The following is a 27,818-nucleotide window of genomic DNA, read 5'->3' as shown; positions in this document are numbered from 1 at the left end:
CCCTTGGGTTTGCCCAGGGAAAGTGTCCCCACGTAACTAGTGTACAAGGGATAAGAACAGCAGAGTCTTTCTCTTGGCTCCAACAAAGACACGGAAAGCGTCCTGGACATGATAACATTCCCAGGATAATCCTAGGCAAATTTTACTGGGGTGTTTAGGTTTGGGAGCCAGGTGCACCTACAAGCCAAACAAGAGGAGCGCTTGGGGGTAGGTTACTGCATTTCTTCAGCAGAATACTGTCAGATCTCCTTAGAGGAGTGCAATTCACAGTAATAGAAACCAAGCACTACAGAGAGCGCCGTCCTGGAGACCCCCACCTTCTCTGCGGCTGGGGCACAGATCTGCCTGGCTGCTGCAGGGCAGGCAGTGAATCAGATGAACAACAGGATGGATACAAGATATGGTGGAAGTGTTTGGGCTTGGGCTGTCCTTGGCAGGACAAGGAGATCCCAGTCTTATTCTGCTTTCTCTGCTACACAGTAACATCATCGTGTTCCCCAGGGAACTCCAGCAGGCCCTCATCCCCTGGCAGTGCACTCCATGCCAGCAGCCCCGGCACAGCCCAGAGCAACTCCAAAGCTGCAATGAACTCATCCGGTTTCAACTCTTCAGGGTAAGGCAGTGGGGGCCCACAGCTTGCTCCTTGGCAAGGGCATTGGAGGGCTTAGGAGAGAAGCAATAGGACCTTAGAGAAGAATGTGCAAGCCCTTAGAGACTCCGGCAGTGTGGAGATATGTGGTGGCATGTTCTTCTTGGGATATGGCTATTTTTCTACTTGAAGGCAAATAGTAAATCAAGTTTTGCCTGAAAAACTGTGCTGGATAAAAAAAAGGAGGAAAAAAAAAAAACCAACCACCAAAAACCTGAATAGAAACACTGGCCATAAGGACTGTCCTAAACTAACTCCTTGTGTGGAGGAAGCAGAGGAAGGCTTGTTTTGCTGTTTCTGCTTGGATAACCCCCTCCACAGCCAGTTTTCTCTCCTGCAGTGCCACCCAGAGAGCTCTGTGGCACAGTAACTATTCCACAGTGGTAGATGAAGCAAGAACAAAGATTTTCCTCTGCCCTGCCTTTAGATGCTACAAAAGCATTAAGCCACACATATGGGCTCAGAGCCCTCTGGTTATTTCACTGAACATGCCTCTGCCACAGTCTGTGCTGCTCAGGCTTCCCTGCACTTGTTTCTGCTACATCACATCAAGGATGCTGTGTTAGTAGGAAGGCAACAGAGAGCAGAGGGCGTTACCCATAGCTCCTGGGCTTTTCTGAGTCATGGGTCACCCTGTGCCGTGAATCAGACCTCCTCTTACATGGGGGAAGTCCAACAGCCAGGTAGTATGTGAAATCACGAGCACAATGGAAGATGTTGCTTAGAAAGACAGGGGTTTTGCTATGAGCTTCCTATAGGAGCAAAGGATCATTTGCTGGCTGCCCAGTCAAAGTAAGGTTTCAAATGGAATAGTAATGATTTTTATTTCAAGGGGAAACTGTTAACAACATGGCAAGTGTAGCTCTTATTCCCTGTGTTGCAAACAGATCTTGGTACCGATGGAATCAACCTACCTACCTCCACTGAGATGACTCCTCCATCATGTGTAAAAGGAGCTCTGACTTCTCGCTATGGACCAGCTTCTCTAGGAACAATGCTTGGGGCAACATCTGGCGTTCCAGTGCCTTCAAAATGCTGCCAAATGAAGGTCTTGTTTAAGGGAACCCATAGCAGCAGAACTCTCCAGGGACTCAAACTGCAGCTGACCTTCCCCAAGGATTCTCAACGCCAACAGTGACATTATAATACTCTTCCAGGCATTCACTTCAAGAATGAGCCCTTGCTTAGCACTCTTAGCATGAAACACTGCCCTCTGCTTGCAATCTCTGCATTCACACTGGATTGCCTGGCAATCTCTGATCTGGAAGGATTTCTATGCCAGGACCCTCTTTTCCCCTCACTCATTTCAGAGTTTCCTATAAGAAGGGTCTGTCATGCTGTTACTATCACGCACACATACCGTAAACCCCCAAACTGAGCCGAGGTTACCCAGTTCATTTCACCAGAGACCTGTATCTAGATGTGAGCCTTGGTTTTCAATAGACTTCCAAGGTTGATGGCACTGTGTTTTATCCACTACCAAACTTGCTTTGCTTTGAGCCATTCTGCTCTGTTTCTAAAGGTGCCTTTTTTTTCCTTTTTTCTTTCTTTTTTTTTTTTTTTAATTAAGTATTTTAGAGCTTTCTTATTTTTTCCTTTTAAAAAAATTGTTGTCTTTTGCAAAATTTGTGTCTAGGTCTTGTTATTGTTCACAGCTGGCCTCACTGCCCCACTGGAGGACGTCACTGTTCGAAAACCTTGGCTTCTGACTCCATTGAACACAAAAGCAGTTTGTGTTGTTTTGATGGGACAAGGATTAGTCTTGACCTTCCCTTCTTTCTTTTATTCCTCTCTTGGGTTTTATGTGATACCAAACAAAAACAACCTCTCTGGTGTAGAGGTGTGCATGCGTTCTGGTCTTTCCTGAATTGTACGTAATGTAGCTTGCCTGTTCTCTGCAGCATGCTCTTCTGTTCTTGGGAGGACAAGTTGTATTGCTCAGGTGTGAATCTTGAGGTTTGTGTGTGCAAGTGTTTCTTAATTTCATGAGATGCCAAAGTGTAGGAAACTTCTGCTCTCACAGCATATCACCAGGGAAATTGTTGTTACTTTGCAACTCTCCACTTGAAAAGAGGTAGATATTTAATTTTGTTAAAGTAGACTTGAGTAATACAAATTCCTGGTCAGGTTGTCTATGGGTACAAGTAATTAATTCAGTGGAACGAGAGTAAATGAGTATCTGGTTCACAGATTGTAAATAGATATTTTTGAGTAGTAGTCTTTTTTTCTGATGGCTTTTTGTCACTTCTGGGGGAAAAAAAATATTTGATCTGTTGTTTCTTATCCTACTCACCCAGTTCTGTGATGAATTATTGCTATAGGGAGTCTGTGGACTTAAGAGTTTATCAGCTACCTGCACACAAAGTATTGAGCCCTACATGCACATTGTATATAGAACCGCATTTGTTGCTTTGAGTGAGGGTTTGTTACAGAAGCACTGATAGTAACGAGAGAGGACTGGAAAAGATAAGGTAACATTTCTTAAAAAATGGAAATTAAGAAAAATATTTCTTTTTTTAAAATACTAAAAAAAGTTTTTTCAAAATGTTCTAACACAAAAAAGGGAGAAACTGTATTTCTATTTCCTGGATTCCCCACCACCACTCATTTACCTCTAACTAAAACACTTTCATCGTATCTGTTTTTCAGTGGAAACATTAGAATTAAATGAAACTCTTTTTTTCAACAAAATCTGTTGTGGTTTAAAAAACATTTTATGCTGGGAAAGCAAGAAATGTAGGTGGGAAGTGTTAATCTAACTCTCCTGATTGCTATGGCCCTTCTTTCTGCCCTTAATTAAATTTTCTTACACGCTTGGAGGGTTGATTTCAAGCCTTGCTCTCCATTGCTTTCCAACTATATTTAGAGATGTGCAACAAATTATTTCGATATAATCATTCTACAGCTAAGCTGTGACAGGTTTGGTACAGCTGCGTGGGTGGGTTTTCTTGGCAGATTTCTTAAGGTTCCCATTACTGTCTCTAACAGGGTCTTCCCTGAGAGAACTGTCTTCTACAGCTAGAGTGACAGGAATTAAACGTGACAGCTTTTTCTACGGTGTGCCTTTGTCACAGGATTCTTGAGGAAAAAACAAATTCTCCTCCAGCCAAGAGAATGGTACTACAACAGTATTTTAAAACAACTGTGCTATGACAACTGCATTTAAACTCAGCTAGTTGTTCGCTGGGTCAGCTGCAGGGATGGATCACGCCAACACGCCCTCCCTGTGCAAACTTACCCCTGCCATTTCCCTCCGTGGGATTGCTTGTCATGGCGGGCTCGCAAAATGAGCTACGGCAAGCTCCGCAGACACAGAGCAACACCTGCTCAGCTCCCCGCCAGCGCTGGCTCTGTCCGGCTGGAAAAGCCTGATGATCGCTGCCGAACACTAATAGTGGAAGGTCTCTAGAAATGAATGTGCTCATGTATACACAACCAGGGGCTGGTAACAGTTTTTATTTGCATGCAAGATCTTTGTTACTGGATAGAGAATTGGGGTTGATACTATATTTAGGTATTTTGCCCGATTCATTTCCATTAATTTCACGTAAGCAGCTGAGTTAAACTGGCTGGGAGGCTGGTGGGGTGAGACTAAGGGATCTGTACTAAATTGGTGGAGAGTAGGAGAAACAGGAATGAACAAATCAGCAGAAATTTGTTTTGCTTTTTAACTAAAACATGCTATAGTGTTTTGTTGGAAAGAAACCTTTCCAGAGATGCATTTCTCTCTTATCTGGTCTAAAAGATTAGAAAAATTATACTTTTACATGAAAATTTCAATTCTGTCATAGTTTAAAAAAAATCCATTCAGAAAACAAATCATTGACCTGTACTCATGTGCAGATAAAGTGTGTGGAAGGAGAATTTTCCTCTCCTGTCTCTGGCTGGGATGGCATAAACCCCACAGCATACTAAGACGAGCCCATGTACATTGACGACTCAATCATACCTGCCACGGCGGAACCCTGCCAAGTGCATTGCTATGGGCTTGTGCCCTTGGAGGAGTGATGCTGCAAGTCCTAAGGGAGAGGTGTCGGTGATAACTGGCAACTTCATAAGCCCTCCCTCAAGGAGCTGCCTTTCCTCCCAGGCCTTTCACTGACACACCTGACTCGAGCTCCCGTGAGGGCTGGCCGACACTGTGAGAGGAGGACAGAGGATGAAACAAACCCTCTTTTTTTGTGCCAGCCGGAGAAGTGATGTGCATGTGACTGTTCACTGAGTGTGCTGCAGCCCTATGAATAAAGTCAGCAGGATTTGGATTTTGACCAAACAGTCCTGGCCAGGGATGAAAAAGAGAGGTGGCTGGCTGTCCCTCTGTAATTATAAAGACCCCTTAAGAAGCTTCCAGCTTTTTAAGCAATAATTTTACAGTCCTTATTCAAAGCCAGTTCCATATGAAAAAGATGTTCAAGTGGCATGAAGGGATCTTGCTCCAGCCTCTCACTCCTAAGAAATATACCTTCTTAAAATTAATACTCTACCTAGTGGAAACAAGTGTATCACAGGATGGCATGCTGCTAAGACAGTGACACTCTCTCTCTTTTACTTTTTTCCTTTTCCCTTTTTTTAAAAAACATTTTTGGCTATTATGAATATTCAAAATTAGCAGATAGGAAGAATGAATTTAAATCACCAGTCCGAACCTTTGGGACACCCTATCTCATCCTGCTTCCTGCATGACCTTGGACAAATGACTTAGTCCCCATTAGGCCATGGTGATGATAACCCTTCCCTTCTCCCAGTCCTCAACTTGTGCTAAATAGCATAGCTCACGAATGATGAACGTTACAGCTGATTCTGCTGCCGGCCATCATAGAAGACATTTATTACACTGACCCTCAGCAAAGATCTAGTTTCCAGCTCGCTTCTATTGTGAAAAATCTTGAGTTATTTCATAGATTATAAGCAATTATTTAAAAGCTCAGAAGTGACCGCTCTGATTGCCTTTATAACCCTAGCCTGCAAATTTTACCCAGTAATTCCTGCATTAATCCTATACCTAGTAGCTAAGCTGCACCTTTGCTACTGATTTCAGAGTCAGTTGACAGTCTACTTAAACACTTGGTAAAGGCTCCCAGAAGTTTGTGAGCCTCTTGGTCAAAAGAGACCAAAAATAATGTTGTGAAAGGCAGGTAACTAGTTACAATAATGTATTTACAAGTTATTGTACATGTATACAGTCTTATACTATGGAGAGGATACATCAAGATCAAAATCTGGCTCTGAACTGACAAGGGCTGTTCCACTTAATTTGCAGAAATTCCTCTAAGGAATTTGCTCCCATAAAAGCAGCACTGCATACATTTTGGAGTATTATTTCTGAAAGCTGGGAGGGAAATTACAAATGTTTTAAATGCTGAATAAGGGTATGTGCACATTAGTATTGCAGCTGAGATCAAAGCCAAGCTGTGCCAGGTGTTGTGCAAACACATCACCAGAGCTGATCTCCACTGAAAAGTTTATAAACACAATAAGGAGTCAGTCAGATTTATTGATAAACTGGTCCTGAATAGGAAAACAAACTCTAGCAGCTTGTTTGTTTCACCAAAAGCTACAGTTGGAAGGGAAAGATCTTCATTCCCCTGTCTTCTAGAAATACTTCCAGTCTCACAGGAGCATCTAAGGAATTAAAAATATACGGAGCAGGAAATTCCAGCTTTCCAAGACTAGGAGCCACCTCCCGCAGCCATAGATAAACAATGAGGGAACACTTGCTCCCAAGCAGATGTGCCTCACAGTGGCTATAAGAACGCACATCATCCTGAACAACCCCATCTGCTACCAAAGCAGCCCTTGTGCCTGAACAGTCTCCACTCTCTCTGTCCCTACTCTTCTCTTGAGGAGAAGAGCTCCTCTGCTCCTCCACGGCTAGGACTCAAGCGTCAGTGACGTGAACCCCAGGTGCGAGTGAAGAGCCAGCTGACAGCTGAGTCTCTGTCTAAAAACACCTCTGTGGGGCCCATCCCTGTCACTTGTGAGTATAAGGGGTGTAACCCCATTCATCTTTTATTTTTATCTGTGGTCTGGTCATTCACAAGCACTCTGCAGAAATGAGCCAGATCCCACTCAGCTCCAAAATCAAATCAAGGACATGGTATGCCTTTGGAAGTCACGGTCTGTCTGTAGGCAGACCTCTCTCTCTAGTTCCTGCTCTTCTCAGCCAGAGACAACTGAACTGGCATCCTCAGAATATAAAAACGGACAAATGCTCCTCACTTTCCTCTCTGTTGACAGATGCTGGAGCGCATATAGGAGATGCACTCCTGTTAATGACTGACATCAAGGGTGACTTTTCCACTTAACTTCTGTAGCAGCTGCAGAGCTCTAAGCGAGAATGCAGAGCAGGGAGGAGGTGCGGTACCTGATACAGCCATGATGTTTAGCAGTGCCCAAGTTCAAGCAAGACTGGGAAGGGCTGGAAAATTAACAGTACACTGTTGGTATTTAATTTCTTTTATTGTTCATTCTCCTTTCTTTCCTCCTCTGCTTTCCACCTGTGAGAAGAGTGAGTGCAAGATGGGAGAATAGGGCTCTGTTCCTTGCCCTTCCCAGTTTTCCCTGTGGCCTGAAGGGAGACTTTGAGCATTTCTAAGTGTCCAAATGATCCCATCAAGTGCCCTCATCATTCCTGATGCTCACAGCCTTGGGACTTACAGTCCTAACGGTAAGCATAGAATTAGCATAGATCCTAACACTCTAATACAATGCCTTCAGTAGCTGAGCTTAAATTCAGGCTCACCTTTGCAGATGCCAGCAGGGACCAGTGTCCAAGCTGCAGTGGGACCCCCTTTCTCTGTGCCGGGGGTCCCCACCCGCATAGCTTGTGGGCTTGCTTCAGAGTGGGGGCCAAAATGCTGGCAAAGGAGAGAAAAATCAGGAAGTTTTATCTCAAATATAAGAGCAACCTATAATCTACAATCCAACTAGAAGCATATTTTAATGTGTTACCAGAGCTTTTACAGCACAGAGGACTTCCTATGGAGTGCAGCACACACACCAGACCTAAGTGACCACAGGTGAGGCCTCTCGTGCTCTGAGTGATTGGTTTCACCCCCAGCACAGGGCTCTTTGGCTGTGGGGAAGGTTTGGGTTGTTTGGGACACAGAATCTCCTTTAGACAGTTTTTAAAGCAAATGGAATAAACAGAAATGAGATGGTACTGACGCCAAGTTTGCTGTCAGGGCTTGGAGGAAGCACAGCCCTTTCCTGGTTACTCACTCCTGCCTCTGCCTGGCCCTGGTGCTCGGCCCCAGCTCAGCTCCTCGCTCGCTCATCCTGTTCTGCGTGCTCTGTGTCACATCTCCCTGCGCATCCCGCACCACTCCCCAGCTCTGGACCTAAGCGGTCCCAAACTCAGCGACACCCGTCGCAGCCTCCCCTCCTTGCAGTCAGCACAGGACAGCACAAAGGTGGTCACTGCCAGCCCACCCACCCGGCCTCTGCTTTCAAAACCAGGCACAAAACTTGAAAGAGGACACCAGGCCACTTTTTTAAAAAACAACAACAAGGATAAAAGCATCTCCCCTCTTGCCTGATCCAGCTTTATTCTCCACTTTATTCTCCTTCATCAGAGGAAAACATTCAGCCTAACTGAAGTCTGGGGACCCTGTGAGACTCACAGCCGGGAGGGCTGAGGCTGGATGGGGGTGCCAGCCCGGCTGACACACTCCGAACGCCTGTCCTTACTTCCCCTCCCGTTCCCCCCTCCCCCGGCAGCAGGGCCCTCTCCCTGCCCCGGGGCACACAGCTCTGCTGCTGGGATCCCTTTTCGCCTCCGGGGCAGGTAAGCGGGGCAGAGCAAACGGGGATGGGGATGGGGATGGGGATGGGGATGGGGAGCGGAGCGGCAGGAGGAGCATCCTCCGGCGGCGCCGAGAGCTGGGGCGGGGGAAAGACCCTCCCGGCAGGAGCTGCCCCGGCCGAGGGAGGGAGGGAAAGGGAGAGGAGGGGAGGGAAGGGGAGGGGAAGATAAAAGCCTCCCGGTGCGTCCCGGTTCCGCCTCCTTTCCCGGGCAGCGCCGGAGCCCGCAGCCGGGCGGCAGAGCCGGAGAGGGGCCGGTGGCGGCGAGCCCGGGGTAAGGAGCGGGCAGGGGCCGCCGGGCTGCGGGGTAGCCCTGGGGCAAACGCCGCCATGGGCCGCTCCGGGGACGTCTGCTCTGCTGCCGGGGAAGGGCCCCGGCCCCCCGGGTGCCCCGGCTCCGTCCGCCGGCCCCCGAGGGCGAGCGGGGCGGGAGGCGGCCGGGCAGGGCAGGGCTGAGCCGAGCCGCTTTGGCTCGGGGGTGCTGGGATCTTGTTTTTCCCCAAAGACGGTAGGGCCTTGGCGACGAGGAGGGGCTTGCAGGGCAATGGTGCTAAAGGGGGCCTCAGGAGAGTGGCGTGGAAGGGTACAGGGCATGTTTTGGTGGGATTGTTTTGTTTGTGTGGTTTGTTTGCTCGTGTGTGTTTTGGGGTTGGTTCCTTGGGGTTCCCCCCCCCCCCCCCCGGGGTTTCTGTAGGGTGGGGTGGATACTGAGGCAGATGGTCTGGATAAGCACCCCTTGCTGATAGGGCTGCTGTGCTCATAATGCCCTCGCTCTGTGTTCAGCAGGATGGTTTCCATCGTTCTCGAGGTGACCTGCAGCCTTGTTGCCTGGCTGTTTCTGTACATCTGCTTCTGCTACTGGAACCAGCACCGTTCCTACGAGTGGAGCTGTCGCTTGGTCACCCTGCTGCATGGGGTGATCGTCACCTGCCTCTCAGGTTACGTTGCTCTCTTGGATGGCCCCTGGCCTCTGACCCATGCAGGTATGTTTGGAGTCTTACCCTGACACATGTCCATGTCATGCAGTGTGGACACCTCTGGTTGCAGGTGGAGTGGAGGGCTGATTGCTCTTATTATCTGTTCTCCTATGTGTATGTTTTTGGGGCATGTTTGGGGCAGAATTTTGTCTAACTCCCTTGCTTCTTCTCCAGCCCTTACCACTTCTTACTGTTAATCTTTTTTTTTTTTTTAATCCATGTACACATTGAAAATTTTCAGGTTGGCAGCTTGAGTTTATTGCAGCGTTAGGTGTAGCAATGTGTTGAAAACAGACTTAAGTGCTGTTCGCATCTTTAAGGGTGTAGTAACTCCTGGCATTTGGCTGTGGAGTTTCGTTTGCTGTTTTCTATCATTAAATCTCAAATAGTTCTGCTGATGGGGGTCAGGCTTTCCATCCCTGCTTTCTAAAAGGGTGGAGAGAAGAAGAGAAACAGAAGCGTGGCAGGATGGGGTGGCCTGCCTGGGTCTGCAGAACCAGACATCCAAGCTTCCAGCCTGGCACTTGGCCCATAGGATAAGGCTGGAAACTAAGGAGGAAAGAGGTATACTCACAACCTGTATTGCTCCATATTGTAGGAGAATATCTGAAGACCCCAGGCTTATGTGCGTCTTTCATTTCAGGTTCACCAAACACATCTCTTCAGATCCATGTGCTGTCCCTGACCTTGGGTTACTTTATCTTTGACCTGGGCTGGTGCCTGTATTTCCAGACAGAGGGGGACCTAATGCTGTTGCATCACACGCTGAGCATCTGCGGCATGATCATGGTGCTGGGGCTCGGGAAGTCTGCTACAGAAGTCAGTGCTGTTGTATTTGTTAGCGAGATCACCAACCCACTGCTCCAGACCCGCTGGTTTCTGCGGGAAATGGGGCGTTACCACACTTTGCTGGGAGAGGTGGTGGATTTCTTCTTTGTGTTCCTCTTCGTGGTTCTGCGAATCCTGGGAGGAGCTTTGATCATGTATGCGATGGTGACATCCCCTGATCCCAGCTGGCTCCTCAAGGCTGGGGGCCTGGCCATGTACATTGTATCTTTGGGGTTCATGGTTGAAATCTGCCACTTTGTCAGGAGGAAAACGTTGAAAAAATATCGTTCCTGGACAAGCCTGAGGAGTGTGAATGCACCTGTGAAAACTAATGGGCACTTAACAGCTCATTAACGGGTTGTGGATGACAGTCCCTTGGGCTACGGTCCTGGCTACTGAAGCCTATTCCTGTGAGAAGAACTCCTAAAAGTGATGCAGAATTGACTTTCTGGTTCTGGTCTGCTATGTCCGGAGGAGATGGATTGGCGCTAGGAACACAGGAAAGCTGACAGAAGAGGGGTTTGAGTGGAAATATGAGGAACCTGGCATGTCTACTGAACTCTGATTCCCTGACTCTCCAGCAATGGTACCGTCTCAAGTAGGGTGGCAATGCCAGACCTATTCAGTCTGCAACCAGTAATGGCACAGTCTGTATGTTCTGTAATCATTTTGGAGGTAGAAATATTTTAGTCCAGAGCCAGAAAAATCAAATCTGAAAAACCCCATCTCCTGCCAGTGCGACTGCGTAGGGGTGTGACGTAGCAAAGATTGACTGAGCCTTACTCTCCCTTAATCCTGGAGTTGGACACCGCGCTTGACTAAGTACTTGGATGAAAGCCTCTGAAGAAGATTCAAGTGTTTGCAGGGGTATAGTGGAGTTGTCCTTTAAGTGTGTGAAGTGATGGTACTTGAGGTGAGGCAGTGTTTTACCTCATTGCTTTTAATGATACATTTCTTTTTTTTTTATTTTTTAAAAATACTTGCATTCAAGCAGATACTGACCTTGGAGCAGTGTGACTTCACTGGGATTGAGTCAGGCCCTTGCAAACAAGAGTCAAGAATTAGACTTGTGCCAATAAACTCCATAAGCAGGTGTTCACCTAACCTTGGATTGCTTTAAAAATCAGGTACTTTGGGGGTGAGGGATGATAGAGAAGAGCCCTCTCTGGATGCTCTTTCTGTTCTGGGGTTGGCTCATTTACATGCCACTTTAAGCTGAATGCATGGCTAACAAGTCTAATAAATGACTATATTTTCAGGGGCGACAGTAGTGTTTAGGCAGATCTCAGTGTAACATCTGCTCCGTACCAGCAGGTCTCAGAGTATGGACCAGTTCTCTTGTTTTCTTTACCTGTCAGAATCGTGTTCTGACATTTCCCCTGGGGTTTTAATGTGAATTTCCCTCTGTTTAAGGCTGCAGTTCGGATTTACTCTCCCATAAAAGCCTCGCTTACAGCTGAGGAACAAATGGCCTTGTGTTGCCCTCAGGCTTAGCAAGGCTGGTTGCCTTTCCTTCCTGCTTTCAAAGACCTTGTTTAGAAGAGCTGCTTCATGATGCTAAAGATCCCCTGAAGCAGCCTGTGTGGCTCTTGCTCAGGTGAGGTGTCACCCCTGCTGCAGAGGTGAAGGAGAGGAGTAGTGGGAATACAGCTGCCGTGGGGATGCAGCCTCACTAGCTCCTCCGTGCCTCTTACCTCACTAACGGTGGCACTGTGCAGTGCAGATATCTGCCTTGGCTGGGGGTTAAACAAGGTGTATGGAGAGATTAAAAAATGGCATGAAATAACCTAACTTTTGACATGCCCTCTGAATGCATTGCAGCTGTGAATCCAGGCAAGTTAGCAGGCTAACATGTTTAGAAAAACAGGAGCCTTGCGCTCCTGATACCTTGCCAGCGTGGCTCTGGGGGCCTGGCCTCAGGAGGTGTGAACTCTTGCCAGAGTCGCTGTGCTCTTCTGAAAACTCCTATGAGTGATGACACTTCTAATAAAGTTATGTCCTCTTTTTAAAAAGAAACAATTGCTGTAATGTTCTTTTGTTCTGGGTCTTAAGGAGGCAACTGAAGTTAATGCCGAGGAAAACAGGCTTGAGGGTAGCCGGAGCATGCTAAGGCTAGTAGTCACTGGCGGAGCTCAGGCTCGTGCAGTTCAGGAAGGAGTGAGCTGGTGGGGAAACAAGCCATGTGCTCTGGAGCTCAGGCTTGAGGTGTGAAGGATAGATGCGGGTCAGCTGAAGCTCAATTTGTGAGTAATGTACCCATAACCTGCCCTGCCAATGAGTCACAGGCAGTATTGCAGGGAACTTAAGAACAGGCCATTAAACTGAAGTGTTTGTTCTTGATGGACGCAAGGTCACAGGTAGCTTAAATTTTAAGGTAACTTAAATTCTGGTCGTAGCCTACATCCCAGGTTGCCCTTTTTCTCTGCAGCACCAATGCTTCTCTTGCTGCATTTCATCCTAGGAATGACCAATTCAGAAGGCTTGGGTTACAAGGTGGTTTGTCTACACTAGCTTTGAAGAAGCAGTTGAAAGCATGAGAACATCTTTGGTGTTATGAGATGTCCTAAGCCACTGCTGAGTGGCTGTTTCCAGCTGAGGACCTGCTACTGCTGGGCCAGGACCCTGCTGTCTGGAGTGGAGGTGGGCCTGGCCTTGGCTTCCAGCAAGAAAACTCTCTTCCTTCAGCTGAGGGTCAGTAACTCGGTACACCCAGCTTGCTTGCATGCAAAACAGAGCTGATGGTAGTTACCCTGTGAGATTTGAAGCAAAGTAAGTGTGCTCAGGTGGTCATGCACCATGTCCCATCTAAGGATAGTTTTAGTGTTAAACTCTCTAATGTGATGCTAGAAAAACATCTGGCTCCACCCTCAGTATCCCATTTGATTTCTTATTTGCTAACGTTTCAAATAATGCGACTTTTAATACAGGTGCCTGACTTTTAGCTGTTAAATATCCTTGAGGGCTTTTACAGTCACAAAAAGCGAGCATGAGTCTTGGCGTATCGCTGAGGAAGGCTATGGGACTTGTGTGTATTTCCAGTTCTTGTATATTTCCAGTTTATTTTTGGACAAGAAGTTTCCCAGTGTTGGGAAGCTAATGTGTTCTGTGACCCTCCAGTGTTGTAAGCTCCTGTTAAATGGGTACAGAAAGAAGACAAGAAGAAAGAACGTACCGCTGAGGGAGGGGGTAGCGATACTAAACCGGGTAGCAGTGTGCAAAGCTGTTTGCAGAGGTTCCTGTCCTGAGCTGTTTTGCTGAGTGCTATTCATCTGCAGGCAAAATGAGCCAGTGCACTCAGCCTGCCTATTTAAACAGCTGACTCTGCACAAAGCAAACAAGGAAATTAGTGTATAAGCTGCACCTAGCTTCTGGTACAATCCACTGGGAGATGATGTGACTTGCCACCTTGTGTCTCACTAGACACAAATTTTGCGTGTTGTATGATCTAGAACAAACCCCCCACAATTCCTTCTCTGTATTCTACCTCAGGCATTAAATGGTCCTTGCCTTGTTAGGACTTTTGGAGTGCCTTTCTGTGACCATCTCTGCTGTTCTTTTTGGCAGCTCTGTTTCTGTGGTATGCGTCAACATTAGCCCTATAGCTCTCTGTCTGTCAACACTGTTCTGTACCCTGAGCTAAGTATTGTAACAGCTCCATCTCGGTTGTTATTGAGGCTATGGGAGGGGGCCTGCTCCAGCAAAGGTGGAGGAAAGCAAGATGAGACCTAAGATTTGTCAGAGAAGCAAATGCACTATTAATGCTAGCGAGGATGTCATGCTGAAATAGCTGAAGGATGAGCATCTTGTAGCAATAGGAACCTGCGCCTGGCCTGAACTGGAAAAGTAAGATAGATATCCAGTTGAAAACAGGCTTGTTAACAAGTGCTGTAAGAGGCAGGACAAGCCACTCCCGCCATCTGTATTTCAAAAGGTAAAACCTGACAGCATGAAGGAAAAAAACCCACTTATTTCTGGGCATGAGAGATTGTTTTGATTGCAACTTACAAAAGGAGTAAGTGTGTTGGTTGGAGGGATGTTATTGTAAGCTACTTGCATAAGCCCTGGATTTTGCTACTCTGTGGATGTAAATGAAGTGAGGAGAGAAAAGATGTGGTTTAGCACTGAATGCTTATAGCGAGAAGAAATTGCTAGGCTTTGTAACTGCTGCATAAGCACTGGATGAGAGGGTGCGTTCAGGGCAGGGCCGTGTGCTTTCCCAGCCTGCTGAGGCTGCATGCTCTGCGCTGTGCCTGGGTGATAAACCCCGTGGGGTACGTTACCTTGAAGCTGGTGCTATATGGACACAGTTTTGCAAGTTCTGTAGGAGAGTCGTTTCACGTCAGGTGCTGCCTGGGTGCGAGTAAAGCGAGCCCAGGTCTGCCTGCGGCCGTGCCTGTTATCCCCGGGAGGCGTGAGAGGATTGAAGCGGGTCGTGGGTGCGTGGCACCGATTTCCCGTGCCCCCAGGCTAACGCAATGCTCTGTCTGTGCGTGTGCCCGGTGGCAACGCGGCCTGCCTCTGCTTCCGTGAGCAACAACCTGTTGGGTATCGACCCGAGGTCCCCGCCGCCAGACAGAGCGGACTACAAACCTGCGAGTTGGAGCACTGCGGGCCAGCCCCGAGGTCCCTCCCCAGCCTCTCGGCTGGGTCTAGGAAGGATGCGCGGCGGGGCCGCAAAGGCCTGCGGGCCCCGGCGGGGCGGGAGCGGGGCAGCCGGGCCTCCCCTGCCGTCCCTCCTCCCCGCCAGCAGGTGCCCCTCGGCCGCCGCCCGGCCGCCGCCGCTTCCTCTTCCCGGGCGGCGGAGGCGCGGCGCCGGGCCGGCCCCAGCAGCCGCGTCCCTGCAGGTGGGTACGCGGGGCCGGCAGGGCGGCGGGGGCGGGGGCGGGGGCCGGGGCCGGGCGGGTCCGCGCCGCGGAGGCCGCTGGGGAAGAGCGGGGCCGGGGGGCGCGGTGCTGGTCCGCCGCCGGGCCCGCGGGCAGCGGCCCCCGCCGGGCGGCTGGGGAGGGGGCGGCTGGTCCCGGCGGGGAGGGCCGCTGGCCGCGGGCGGGCCCGGGTCGGCCGGGCGGGCTGTGTCCCTGCTTCGGGCACGGAGTTCGGGCTCGCCGCGCTCCTCCATTTTCTCATTTGCACAAAAAAAAAAAAAAGGGAAATAACGGCGCTCTGCTGGAGGTGCCCATCTAGTTTTTAAGCTCTTTCGGGGGGAGCTGTTCTGGACTAGGTTCTTAGGCACATGTAGTTATTGTAGGGCCTGCTTTTCTTCATGACCTCATTGCTACTAGTGGTACAAATGATTATAATTACTGATTTTTTTAAACGGTATTGCCCTTTCCAGTGTGTGGGGACCGGTGTAATTCACAGGTGCAATATGTATTGTATATGCCAATGGAAAATGTTGAGCTTTGACGTGCAATTGAAAGGTAGCCCCCATCTTTCTTTCCAGGGAATGCAGAAACATCTTTTTCACAAGTAGATGTAGAAAACACTCTAAAATCTTTAAAAGGTCATTCCTCTTCCTTCTACCAGGCTTCTCCAGCTGGTCAGCCCCTTTGTCACATCAGAATTCTTCCCGCCTTATCTGCCCTGACTCTAAACGCATACGGACCTCAAGTACCAGGGATGTCAATGGAAACACCTGGTCAGAGCAGTTAATCACATCCTTACTTCGTGTTCCCGAGGCCCATTATACCGTAATGGTTTTGTTTACCCAGCCTCCTAAGTCATTCCTGGTAATACTTGCAACAGGCCAAACAGGAAGGTTGGGCACTGCGGCTCTGACTCCTCGTCACCTGTAGTCCTTTCGGTGTTCCCCAGCCCTGGGTGTGAATCCTGCACGCTGGTCAGCAGGTACCAGCAGGACCAGTGGTGCTTTTGCTGTTACACACCTGGAAACTCACGTATCCCAGAGTGTGACTCAACTTCTTTTGATGTGCTGCCCTGAATGCTCAGGAGTAATGAGACACATCTTACATTGCACGGAAAGGTATTATAAATATGTAGATATTAGAGATTACGTATTTGAGGGGTTTTAGCAACAAGAGCAGTGACCTCCACAGATGTTTATGCACTGTAATTTTGTTCTGGCAGTATGTCTTTTGCTTGTTTGAGAGATTCTGTATTGCAGGGTGAGTGAGGGAAGCTGTATGAAAGAAATACCGTTGAAAAAAGTCTTTATGGGCGTAGCTTCTAACCCTTTTGTATCAAAAAGATTTGGAGGTCTTGGTGCCAGAAAAGATGAAATGAAGTCTGCAGTTAAGAGAGCTAAGTGGTTTTCACCTTGTCTCGCTCCTTTCAAACCGCAGAGGAGGGAGCGTCCAGCGCCTTGGCCAGGGGAGGTGCGGGGCAGGGCGGGGGGCACTGGTGGAGTGCAGCCAGGGGCAGGAGAGGGACTGGCTGTGTCAGTGCTTAGTGGCTCCCATAGGTGGTGGGCCGCTTTAGCCGATCACCGTTTGCTGGGGGATGCTTTGTTCTGATCTGAGCTTTGTCCTCACGTGCTTACGAAGAAGCTTGAACTATGTGTTGTTCCACTGGAAGTTTTCCTTGGGAGGACAAGGGGATTTTACAGCTGTTTTTTCCCAGACTATCCTGGAAATGTGTTAGTGCTAGAAGGTTAAATTTCAGTAGCAGGAGGAGATGGCAATGCCTTTATGTTTCTCTTGACCTATTTGCAGTTGGTGTCATTGCACTGGGAAGATTATCAGTGGACCTAGCAAGAGACTGTGTGGTTTTTGGGTTTTCTTGGTTTTTTGTTTCAGGAGAGGAGGAACCAAGCTAGCAAACAGCATGACAGGATGAGTAGGTCAGGTGAGGCAACACAAGCAGACTGGTCAAATGCATATATATGGATAGGGAACTAAAATGAAGGGGCAGGCGTAGCTCTGGATCAAAGCCTTATTGCTGGATGCGGCGCTCCTCAGCCTGTCCCTCAGGCAGTGCAGATGAGCACTAACATATCCCAGCAGATCCTGCATCGCAGACTGGTTGGGGAAGTCCTTTGAGGTGCTTTACCGAGTCTTGGTATGTTTTCTGTTCAACCAGGCTAGGAACTCGCTGCCTTTACAAGGTCATTGCTTTCAGCGTGTCTTCCCACAGCTGAGGTGACACTGGTGGGGGACTGCAGTTAGGGTTCCTCTGCAGAAAAAAATTGTCAGGAGCAGGCAACACCATCAGAAAACAGCACTGTGCAGTCAGTGCTGGGATGGTTACGGGTGAAATGCTGCACTGGGTTGTGCTAACACTGCCGAAGCTAGACCTTCTGATGCATTTTGTCTTTGCGTTCCTGTGACAGGATGCTGTTCCCCCTGCCTCTGCGGGTAGCCTGCAGTCTGCTTGCCTGGCTCGCTCTCTACGCTTGGTTCTGCCATCGCTACAAGCACCGGAATTATGAATGGAGCTGCAGGCTGGTCACGCTGACCCATGGCATCCTTGCTACCTGTCTCTCTGCTTACATTGGCTTTATTGATGGTCCCTGGCCTTTGAGTCACCCAGGTAAGTAATGAAAGTTGTGGTCCCAAGTCCTCCAACGGGTGGACAAAAGCGGGGTTCTCCTACCACCTCAGTATCCATCCCACTTGAGGAGTGATGATTGTAATGATATCTGAGCTGCTTTGTGATGGAAAGTAGTAGAGAAATGGAGAGACTGGTACTGTATTTTGCTAGTGTAATGGCCCTCCCCAGCTGCAGTCTGGCAGAGTGTGTGATCACGTTGTGTGGCCATTACGCGTGTGCAGCTGTTAGACTAACAACTATAGTATTGTGACTTGTCTGACTTCTCCAGCTGAGCTCTGATCAGTACAAGCTAATACCAGCCTGCCAGTGCTGAAGGTAAATACCCCTTCCTTGTCTCAGATCCTGCCTGCTTGTTGCCTCCATGCTTCAAAGCTCTGTCTGGTGTCTTTATCTTTCAGGATCACCAAACACAACTCTTCAGGTACACGTGCTGTGCCTTAGCTTGGGCTACTTCCTCTTCGACCTTTGTTGGTGTGTGTACTTCCAGACGGAGGGGGCCCTGATGCTGGCCCACCATCTGGTGAGCATCTTGGGCATCACAGCATCGCTGGCACTTGGGGAGTCAGCTGCGGAGGTCAATGCTGTCATCTTTGGCAGTGAGATCACTAACCCGCTGCTGCAGGCCCGCTGGTTCCTGAAGGAGATGGGGTGTTACCACAGTTTCACAGGTGATGTGGTGGATTTCTTCTTCGTGGTCCTCTTCACTGGGGTTCGGATTGGAGTGGGGGCCTGGCTGATGTACTGTGAGCTTGCTTCTCCCAAACCCAGGTGGTACATTAAGCTGGGGGGCGTCATCATGTACGCTGTCTCCTGGGTTTTCATGGTCAGCATCTGTCGCTTCGCTAGGAGGAAGAGCATGAAGAAGTACCACGCTTGGAGGAGTCGGAGGAGTGATGAGTTATACTTGAAAACTAATGGACATCTGAAAAACCACTGACTGGATGCCGAGTAAAGACTTCGTCGAGTTCACAGTCTGGCAAGAAGGGGATCATGCCTGAAATGCCACTGTCGGGAGAGGAGCCAACACACGTTAGCAATTCCGGAGCCAAATTTATCCCTGGCATACGTCCATTGAAATCCATGGAGCTATGCCATGGATTCATTGGGTCTGCAGTGTTTGGCCTGGCAGAGGCTGGCTCAGTGTGTACGTAAGCATACACTGAATGATATGAGTGAAAGAAGGGCTAATTTTACAGATTAAACATAACTAGTCCAGCAGTGCAGGTGTAAATAGTAATGTTAGTAGCTAACTCCTTCAGCACTGGTAGAATCTTGGAAGAGAGGAGAAAATAACGCTAGATCTTCATGTTCAGTGTCCTGTACAGTCTAGACAGCTAGAGTGACTCTTCATACTGTTAGGAAGAAGCATGTTCTAGTGTTCCGTCAGAGTTGGGATTCCTGGCTCTTCCACCAACGCGTTATGTGACCTTGGGCAAGTCACGTAACTCTAACTCTGTGCCTAATTTCCCCATCTGTGAATTGGGGGTGATGGAGCTGATCCATCTGTGTTATGCACTTTCAGATCTTTACTTGAGAGGTGCTATATAAGTGCAAAATGATGGTTGTTACCTGCACTTTGTTCATTATCCCTGTGTTTCCTTTGGGAGAAACGGTTTTGGTGGTTGAGCTAGAGTGTGACTCTAGAAAGAACAGTTTTAGGTAGGCCGTTGTTTCCTACCCTAATTCCTTTTAATAACTTATTTAATAACATATTGATAACTTATTTTTCAGTAGTGTCCAGAAGCTCTAATCAGCACTGGCGCCTTGCAGGACTGGGTGCTCTGTGAATACACCCAAAGACACAGCCCCCGATGTGAAACGCTTTTCTGACTTTTTCCTTCTTCTTCATCCCTGACTGTTAAAACTTCGCCCACCACCTCCAAATACCGCTTTTAGCTCCTTGAGTGACCAACACTCTCTGTTATGAGAAGCCCCATCAGGACTTGGCCAGTAAGTGGTTTTCTGTCTGATAGACCAAACCCCGATTTGTCTGCAGAATGCCAAAATTCCCTCTGCTGTGCTTATTGACCCAAATGCAGGCGTAGCGTGGAGCCAGCCTGAGACCAAACAGCATGCCTTGAGATTGTCAGACAAATACCTTCCCCAAGCTGTAAGTAACTTTTAAAAATAAGAATGGTAAATGCAGGGTGTTTTACTGCAGCGATCTGCAAACAATCTGTACTTGCCATTTTTGGCAATCTAAAGGGAACAGGGGCCAGAACCTGATTTGTAGTGAAGGCCATGTATTTCTGTTGCCCCTGAAAGTGCCATCCCAGATTCAGATCAGTGCATCTGAACCCAGAGTCTGCCACAGTGTGTGGGGATAGTGGGGTACAGTAGGTGAATTTCTGGAAGCTCTCTGGAAAAATGAAAATCACTTTGTTTTTCCCAAGGACCATAAATATCAGTTTTGTCAAGAGAGTTTCCTCAGATCCAAACTGGGATTTCTGGTTGAACAATGGCCAACACGCATCTTCAAAACTTGGTGGCTAAGGTGGAAGAGCTGCCCAGCTTCAAATCTGTCCTCTGCCCTGTTCAGCCCAGAGGCCTTGGCTCTCCTGCATTTGAATTGATGCCTTGACTCCTGGGCTTTGAATTCACTTGCGTCTCCCTGATTGGATCTGGGTCACTTTATAAAAGTAAGCATTTGTAGGGTAAGAGAGATTTATTTTACAGCCTAATAATTAAAGAAGTGAGAAGCACAGAATCTGGCCTTTTTTAAGCAAAAAAGTGAACCTGATTGGGAGAAAAAATAACTGTTACTTATCTGGTCCCATTTGCGGGGAAAAAATGTCCCCCAGCTAGCAGCTTCTGGTGTTTATTTCAGTACATGTTCTTAAGCGCTGTTCCTTTGTCATTGCTGTCGTTATTATGATCATTTATTTTGAGCCTCACCACCAGGCCTCCAGTGCAGCTCAGGTGCCAGTTCTGCTGTGAGCCTTGCCTGTTGCAGCCAAAGACCTGAAGAGCCCAAAGCACTTCAGATTAGCAGAGCCAACTGATGGGTGAGCTGGTCCTGAAAAGGAAACTTGATGCATTTAGCACAGTGCAGTGATATGACTATTGAGCCTTGAAGGGAGACAAGAAGGGCTAGTTGGGGCTTGCTGGTTCTTTCTGAGCTCTGCTGCTGCTGTCGGGCATATCAAGGAGCCTTTTTGCCTCAGCTTACCCACTTTATTAAGTGGGTACAGTATTACCTACCTCGTGGGGTGTTCTCATTTGTTAACATTAAGCCACCTTTGATGAATGCTTGGTGGTCTGTTTCAAGCTGTGCTGTATAAAGGCAAAATGCTGTTGCTTTGAGTGAAGCACTTCTCACTATGACCCATCATCAGTGCTTTGTCACCTGAACATGGCGCTTCCCAGCATCTGGCTTGCCTCACAAAAGCAGGGGTCCAAGGTGTTTTGCAGTGGTGCTTATGGGTAGGAGTCAAAAGGAGTAAGCTAGGCACGTGCGTAAAGATCAGCTGTGCTGCTTCTCGTTCAGGTGGGCTCCCAAGGTGAAGAAAGGATGTCTGGTGGGTTTTCCCTAGTAAGGATTGCGGTAAATCTGGAGCCAGAAGAGTTTCAGCAGCCGGCCTGAAGAAATGTAGGTGAAAACAGCCAGTTCATTTCTCAGTGCAGCTGTTGACTTGCCCACCGAGAAGAGTTTCCCGAGCAGTCCTGATGATTTGGACTCTGACCTCTGCTGAGCTTTGGTGTGCAGCTTAATGCATGGTTACAGCCCTTCTGTGGGGCTGTACAGCCCATACCTGCCCAAGTGAATAAGGGTGTCAGTGACTGCAGGTATCTATGAAACACCTTGTGTGAAGATGTTTTGAAAGACAATGCACTTAATGGCTGAGTGGTTCCCTGCTTTGAACTGGGGAGAAACCTGGTTGGAAGAAGGAGAGCGCTGTGATCAATGTTGAGGCTTTAGAAGTTAAACAAGGGCACCAGGAAACAAAAAAGCAGTTAGGAATGGCTTTATTAGGTAGAGCTAGCAACGATGTCTCAGAGCAGGGCCTCGTAGTCTGTCTAGTGGGCTCCAGCATAGAGTCACAGACCCAGAAGAAGTACTGCTTTCGAGCAGTGGAGCACATGGTGGGACCTGTCCTCAGGCTAGTCCGTGGTGGCTAGAGCAAATTGTAAAAGGAAACTGCAGAACTAGTGTGAAATAATAACTTGTGTTTGAATTACTGTGTAATAGCAACTAATGTTCCACCAGTGAATGGTGTAGATGCTTTGTATTATGTTTTATAAAATAAAGATTATTTAATTGTATGAGGAATTTGTTTTCTCTCTCTTTGGATGCCGTTCTTAAATTGTATTGTGTATTGTTGGATGAGTCGGCACTGCCAGTGTAAATGAACAAAGTGGTGGTCAGTGGGTGCTTTTTAGGGTCTGACCCAACAACTTGTACAGCTTTCACCATTATTGCTTCTTCGACATGTTAACAGGCAGAGAAACCACTCTTCTTTGCAAGGTTGTCGTGAGGAGTGCGTAGTAGTTTGGTGTTTGTTAATAGATGCTTTCAGGTTGTTGACTGGCTGAACAGGGTGCATTTCTTCCACAGCATCTGTTCCCAGGCCTTTCATGCGCCTATCCTCGGGCAACTCACAAAACAAAAATGTTCCCTTTGTTTTCCATGCTCTGTATGCTACAGGAGGAAGTTCTCCTGCCTTTCCACACCATGAACCATGAGCTCTTGTCATTCATAAACTAAACATTGTTGCCTAGGAATTGCTTCATTGGAAAGTCTGATAGGAAGAGAGTATGTTTTGGCATTATTTAATGTTGCCTTGTGTGGGGGTACTTGCAGCTGTAGAGATGAGCCAAAGTCAGCACTGCGCAAAGGTGCAGCTTTCATCTGGGGTCTCTAGTCTGTCTCTCCACCTGCCTGCTGTGCTGTTACTGCTTGCGTACTGGGGAGCTGTTTTCATTCAGAGCCAGAGAGAAACTGCAGGGCTGTGCAGCTGCTGGGAGCTGTGTATATCATGTTCTGTTCATGCCCCAAAGCTCCCTGGGCAGGACTGACTGTGCCACATAATCTGCCGTGGGAGACGTGAGCTGCCAGGAGGATGCTGTGCAGGACTCAGGTCTGTTTGCACAGGGGCTTCTTTTGTCCTTGATGCAACAGCTTAGCATTGGGAAAGCCACCAACACAACAGCTTTGTCGAGTGATTTAGAAAGTTGTGTGCTCCTTTGAAACGCTCTGCTTCAAAGGATCCTCCTAAAATAAGAGAGGAAAACATTTCTTTCAGTGACGCTTTCAGTGATTGCAGTAAGAGACCCAGGCACCAAGAAGCATTTCTGTGAACCAGCACTGTACAGACCCAGAACCAAAGAAAGGCCCTGCCCTGCATGGCCGGTACCAGCAGCTCTGAAACTCTGTGTAGCCAAGCCACGCTCAGGAAAGACGTGAATGTAGTGTTCTGTGTGTTGTGGTGGTAGAGAATAGCTATCTGCCTTGCTTACGGTCACAGCATTTTACCAGAGGTCCAGCATGCCAAAAGTCTGTTTTCTATAAATAGTTAGGCCAATTTAGTTGTTTGGATGTAACCCTTAAATCTACCTCAAAATCCTCCAGCGCTGGGGAGCGGCTGTGTAGTGTTGAGCCCTCTAGAGATGCTGGCCTGTTTATACTCTACAGGCAGCCCAGCTGCATGATGAAGGGGTCTCAGGGACTGCAATAATTTATCCTGGGAGTTTGTTTAACCTCTGAGGTAGTCCAGAAGCAGAAGAGAAAGTACAGCAGCATTCTAAAGCTTTGCTTTAGCACTGCAAGAGTCTTCCAAGTTTCATGTCTTCAGGAATGCCACGCCAGAAGCTAGCCTTAAGTGAATGGGCAAATGCGCTTTGACTGTGAAGAGAGAAGTCTGCCCCCTCTCCCCCGCCAATTTATTTAATTTTTTTGTCTTCCCATTATTTCTTTTAAAGCCATTCCTTCCCTGCTGCCTGCCTTTTGCTTCTAAAGCTGGCCCTGCAGTTGAGCTTTATAAAATTAACCTCCTCTTTCAGTCCTCTGCCCTTTTTTTCTAACTGAACTCCTTATTTGTATTTGAAGAAATTGCAATTTTGTGATATTCAGGGCTTTATTCCCTTGCAACAGTAGTCCAAGCACTGATGTAAAAGCATAGCATTTTAGTCTTTGGAGTCTGTATTAGACTAATACCAATGCTGTCAGCAGGTCTGTTTCTTGGACAAAAAAAATGTGAGAGAATGTTTTAAGCTTCATGGAAGTCATGGGTATGTTCCTGATACTTCCAGACTTTGTATAGGTTGGCTGGAAGTAAAATAACATGTCTGCTGCCATTTCCAAAGAAATCAAATTTCAGAGACCGCGAGAGAATCAGGCAGCATTAGCCTTGTGTTGCATAAGCAGTTTCTGGGCAAGGAGCAACTCTTTTTTTTTGGTTATACCAATATACCAGCACTTTTCTTGTTCTAAGTCAGCTTCAATGTGTGCTCTAGTAAATCGGTGTAAGAGAAGGTGTTCGCTTTTGCTGGGTTTGTGCTGTTTCCCTCAAGTTGCAGGGGGAGTTTGGCAGCTGATAAGTTGGCAACAAAAGAGATCTTTAGAAAATGACTTTAAGAAGGAACTGAACAGATCGAGGGGTATGGAAAAGCTTTTGCAAAGTAAGAAAGGTTTACCAGTAGTTCATTTCATAGCGAAAGGAGAAAGGGTCAGTTTGTGTGGCTTCTCAAATGTTACAAGGTACAGGTTTTCAGTAATGCTTGTATTACGTTGCTGTTTGAATTGTATATCGGGTCAGAAGGTTAAGATCTGTTCAGTGTAACTGATAATCCTCAAATGTGATGAGATATAATGTTATTCTCCCTCTCTTTAGATTTTACCCTAATAACAAATACGTTCTCCCCCCCCCCCCCCCTTCAATCAGAGGACATTGATTCTAGCAGAAAGCAAGAAGGAAACTCGTGACAAAATGTACAGCAGCTTCATCTGTCCTTACAAAGGTTGCTGCTTTAATTATGCTGATCTGGAGAGAAAGCTTAGTGCTATGAAAATGCTTACTGCAATGTGGATTATCCAGGTTTAGGAACTGTAATAAGCTGTCATGGTAGAAGCTGTGATAGGTTAGGCTATCTGTGCTTCAACAAAGTCAGCAGAATATTGCATTTGTGTCCAAGTGACTTAAAAACATAGACTGGCCCTGTATGCATTTCCAGTGAATTGGACGCAGAATGGCTTTAGGTAGCAAATCATGTGCTTATTTTAAGGTGGTAAAAGGCTTTGAAATTGCATAGCCGTGTGGAGCACAGCACAAATTCATGGGGTTTTTTTTTCAGATTAGATTATCCAGGCAGCCGTTAGTGGCCATTGATCAGTTGTATCAGTTTCTGAAGCAGGCTGCATCCACATCGCAGTGAAGCTGGTTAGCATCAGCCCAGCACCTGGCTGGAAAATTCAGTGGATGGGCAAGGAGATAGGCACACATCTGGATTTGATTCAGGGTATCGTTACTATCTTCAGCTCTCTCAAAAGTAGAATCTCAGCAAATAATGGAATCCTACACACATTCTCAGCTGGCTCAGAAGAATCTCATGCCAGAGCAGTTCCCTGGGATCAAAGGATGCTGAACGAAGCAGCAGCCATTAGTGCTTAGGTGAGTTTGGATTGAATTGCAGGGTACTACAAAAAATCAGTAAGGCAGGAAGTTTAAGTTAGGCTAAACTTGAGAGCAGAGCCAGGCTTATCACCAGTCCTGACACAAGGTCAAGGTCCTATTGGTTCTTCAGGCGTCACAAATTCATATGCGTGTTTGGGAAATGAGCCGTCTTCTCTGTTAGCCTTGGGAATCATTTCCCCTGTGCCTTTCCTCTCCAGCTGTGCAAGGCATAAAGGTTGGCTGTTGCCTTCCAAAAGCAGCTGGCTTTCTTGCCAGAACAGCATTTGGCATAGCAAATTATATGGTAAGTTTAAATAACAGTACAAAATACTGGTGCATTCTGTCAGTGGTTTTACACTGATTACTTGTAAATAGCAAAAGTTAGAAGACTCTTTGTCCTTTAATTTTTATGACGGAGGTCAGTGAAACTCAGCTAATAGCCCATCATGTCTGACTTACAGCACGCAGTTTTGCAAAGCTGTCTGTTCTTTACTTGAGGTCTGCAGGAGATCCATTGCGCTCACAGGTTCGTTGCTGTAATGGTTGACTATCCTGTCTGAAATGTTGTGAAGGGAAATTTTCCTGAAAGAAAAATGATTACATTCACTGTTTGCTCATGCTTAAAATTTGAAGTATACCAGCTATCAGAGGCAAGGCAGTGTGATAAATCTGGCATCAGGGAGTGGAAAAAAAAAAAAGTATCAGGTTTTGCTGATTTCCTACCTTTATTTTTGCTGAGCCCATAGCGGTGCAAGCCCTGGCCAGACCGCCACATCTGAGCCCTTAGGTGGTGAGAGTGCAGCCAGCAGAGCACCCCACAGCTCCCGGGTCTGACACCGCTTTGAAATGCCCCTTTCAAGGAGCAGGACCTGGCTGTCGGCCCGCCCGGGCGGTTTGGGACGGAGCCGCCATTCAGGGATTTGCCAGCAGATGGCAACGGCTCCCCAGTGAGCTTCGGGTGCGGGGCTGGAAACCTGGGTCCTCGCAAAAAGAACCTCAGGGAAACCTTTCCCTATAAGCCTGCTTTTCCAGGAGTCCTGTATAAGGCACCTCCAAGGACCTGTCCTTTTTCGTGCCATCCTTTAAGGCACAGTAAGAAGTTATCCTTCGTTGGAAGCAACCTTCTTCGCTTCAGGGTCCTTACTTGAGCTGCTTAGCTCTGCTCTGGGCTGTAAAAATAAACGGCTGGGGACATTGGTGCTTTGCCCTGGAGACGTGGACTGAAGAGGTTAATACGCAGTTTCTACTTCTAGCATCTATGCCTGTATGACAGTACTCTCTGTAAATTCCGGCTAAGTGAGGACTTTATAGCTACCAAAAAAAAAAAAAAATCTATTTTAATTGGTGCTGCACAGTGTTAATTGCTTATTGATTTCCCCACCCCTGGCCCTGGATTTCACACTGTAAAACTGCCCAGGCAGCAGAAGTATCATAAATAAGCATCTATATTAACATAAGTATGCAATCCGCTCCTGCCAAAGAAATCGTTTGCAGAAAAGAGAAGCAGGCAGTTATGGTTTCAGAGTCTACTTTTGAATTGTTTTATTAGTGCTTTTTCTTTTTATTTGTTGCATTAAACATTGAAATGTGAATGCAGCCCATTATGAGCAAGACTTAATCTACTGAACTGTGTGGCATAAGGGTTTTATGCTTCCGTTTTGTCATTGCTGTAGTTTTGTGTGATGCTGCTTTTGGCGATACTGAGCAAATTTTTGGCAAATGTTAATCACTGTCACTCCACTGAATTTTACGTCAATTTACTGCTGCAGGGGATAACTTTCCTTCTCATTCCTATGTATATATTTTCTTAGGATTTCCCCCAGCTAATTGTTATTGTCATTACGTTGTCATGCACAATAAAATATAATCAAAGTAATAAAAAAGCATCAAGGCCTAATATGCAAATGCTGGGCCTGCCATGAAGCATAAGATCTCCCAGGAGCCTTCCTCTCTCAAGGCACAGTACCTCATGTTCCCTAAGTTAAAAGGCAGGGAGGCGTGTATTGCAGAGAAGATGCAATAGAGAGATATATAATAAATATAGATAGATAGAGGTATTCAGTCGCTCCGTTACCACTGACCGATGTATTGCATACAGCTGCAGAATGAGAGGCGGTTGTGGCTGCATCTCTTATACTCCCCCCACCTTTTTTTTTTCCCCCAAGCCTCTATCTTCCTCAAAAGGAAACCAAAAGAGGAAGTATACGTCCTGCATACATATGTCAAGTATCACGTAGAAAATTATTTCATCCCACGCTTCCCCTCTTTGCACTGAACTTCTTCAAAACAACAAATTCTTCAGGTTATCAGACAGTCTCCTGGCTTCCTGATTCATGCTCACTTCGCTCCATGGAGGAAAAAGCTATGTGTTGTAGAGCGGCAGGGTCCTGAATATAGCTTCAAGCAAGGTACGGTCCTGTGTGCTTAGTGACGTATCTGGTCCTG

General features: G+C 47.3%; 3 protein-coding genes across 18 annotated transcripts in view; all 3 read left to right on the top strand.

The window, feature by feature from the left end:
- POU2F3 (POU class 2 homeobox 3) overlaps positions 1-3,242 on the top strand; it is a 40,441-nt gene extending 37,199 nt beyond the window's left edge. For all 3 annotated transcript variants that reach the window (XM_087763381.1, XM_087763382.1, XM_087763384.1), the window contains 2 exons: positions 481-613; positions 1,537-3,242. In XM_087763381.1, coding sequence (XP_087619507.1) covers positions 481-613; positions 1,537-1,576 — 173 coding nt within the window. In that variant the 3' untranslated portion in view covers positions 1,577-3,242. The remainder of the gene's footprint in view (positions 1-480; positions 614-1,536) is intronic.
- Positions 3,243-8,650: 5,408 nt separating this feature from the next.
- LOC104016661 (TLC domain-containing protein 5) lies at positions 8,651-10,625 on the top strand. 2 transcript variants are annotated; one of them, XM_087763354.1, is made up of 3 exons: positions 8,651-8,726; positions 9,239-9,435; positions 10,073-10,625. In XM_087763354.1, exons 2-3 carry the CDS (start codon positions 9,240-9,242, stop codon positions 10,609-10,611), a joined length of 735 nt encoding a protein of 244 aa, XP_087619480.1. In that variant the 5' UTR covers positions 8,651-8,726; position 9,239; the 3' UTR covers positions 10,612-10,625. The 2 variants fall into 2 exon arrangements, with proteins under 2 accessions (XP_087619480.1, XP_087619481.1); XM_087763355.1 differs by having other exon boundaries at positions 8,667-8,726; positions 9,236-9,435.
- An 83-nt stretch (positions 10,626-10,708) lies between these two features.
- Positions 10,709-27,465, top strand: LOC104016616 (TLC domain-containing protein 5). Of its 13 annotated transcripts, none has more exons than XR_015706042.1 (5): positions 10,709-10,843; positions 17,543-17,742; positions 18,162-19,873; positions 20,665-20,768; positions 21,251-27,465. XR_015706042.1 is itself a non-coding variant. In XM_087763351.1 (4 exons), exons 3-4 carry the CDS (start codon positions 17,544-17,546, stop codon positions 18,698-18,700), a joined length of 738 nt encoding a protein of 245 aa, XP_087619477.1. In that variant the 5' UTR covers positions 11,251-11,384; positions 12,719-12,948; position 17,543; the 3' UTR covers positions 18,701-27,449. The 13 variants fall into 13 exon arrangements, 6 of the variants coding, with proteins under 6 accessions (XP_087619474.1, XP_087619475.1, XP_087619479.1 ...); XR_015706041.1 differs by having other exon boundaries at positions 18,162-19,713; positions 19,803-19,873; positions 20,665-27,458; XR_015706040.1 differs by having other exon boundaries at positions 18,162-19,713; positions 19,803-19,873; positions 20,157-27,454.
- Positions 27,466-27,818: the final 353 nt, after the last annotated feature.

This window comes from Nipponia nippon, unplaced genomic scaffold (genome assembly GCF_047370975.1).
Source record: "Nipponia nippon isolate SJK-2023a ecotype South Korea unplaced genomic scaffold, ASM4737097v1 scaffold_28, whole genome shotgun sequence".
Classification (NCBI taxonomy): domain Eukaryota; kingdom Metazoa; phylum Chordata; class Aves; order Pelecaniformes; family Threskiornithidae; genus Nipponia; species Nipponia nippon.
Note: the sequence above shows the minus strand (reverse complement) of the source record. Positions and strands in the feature narration are given on the sequence as shown.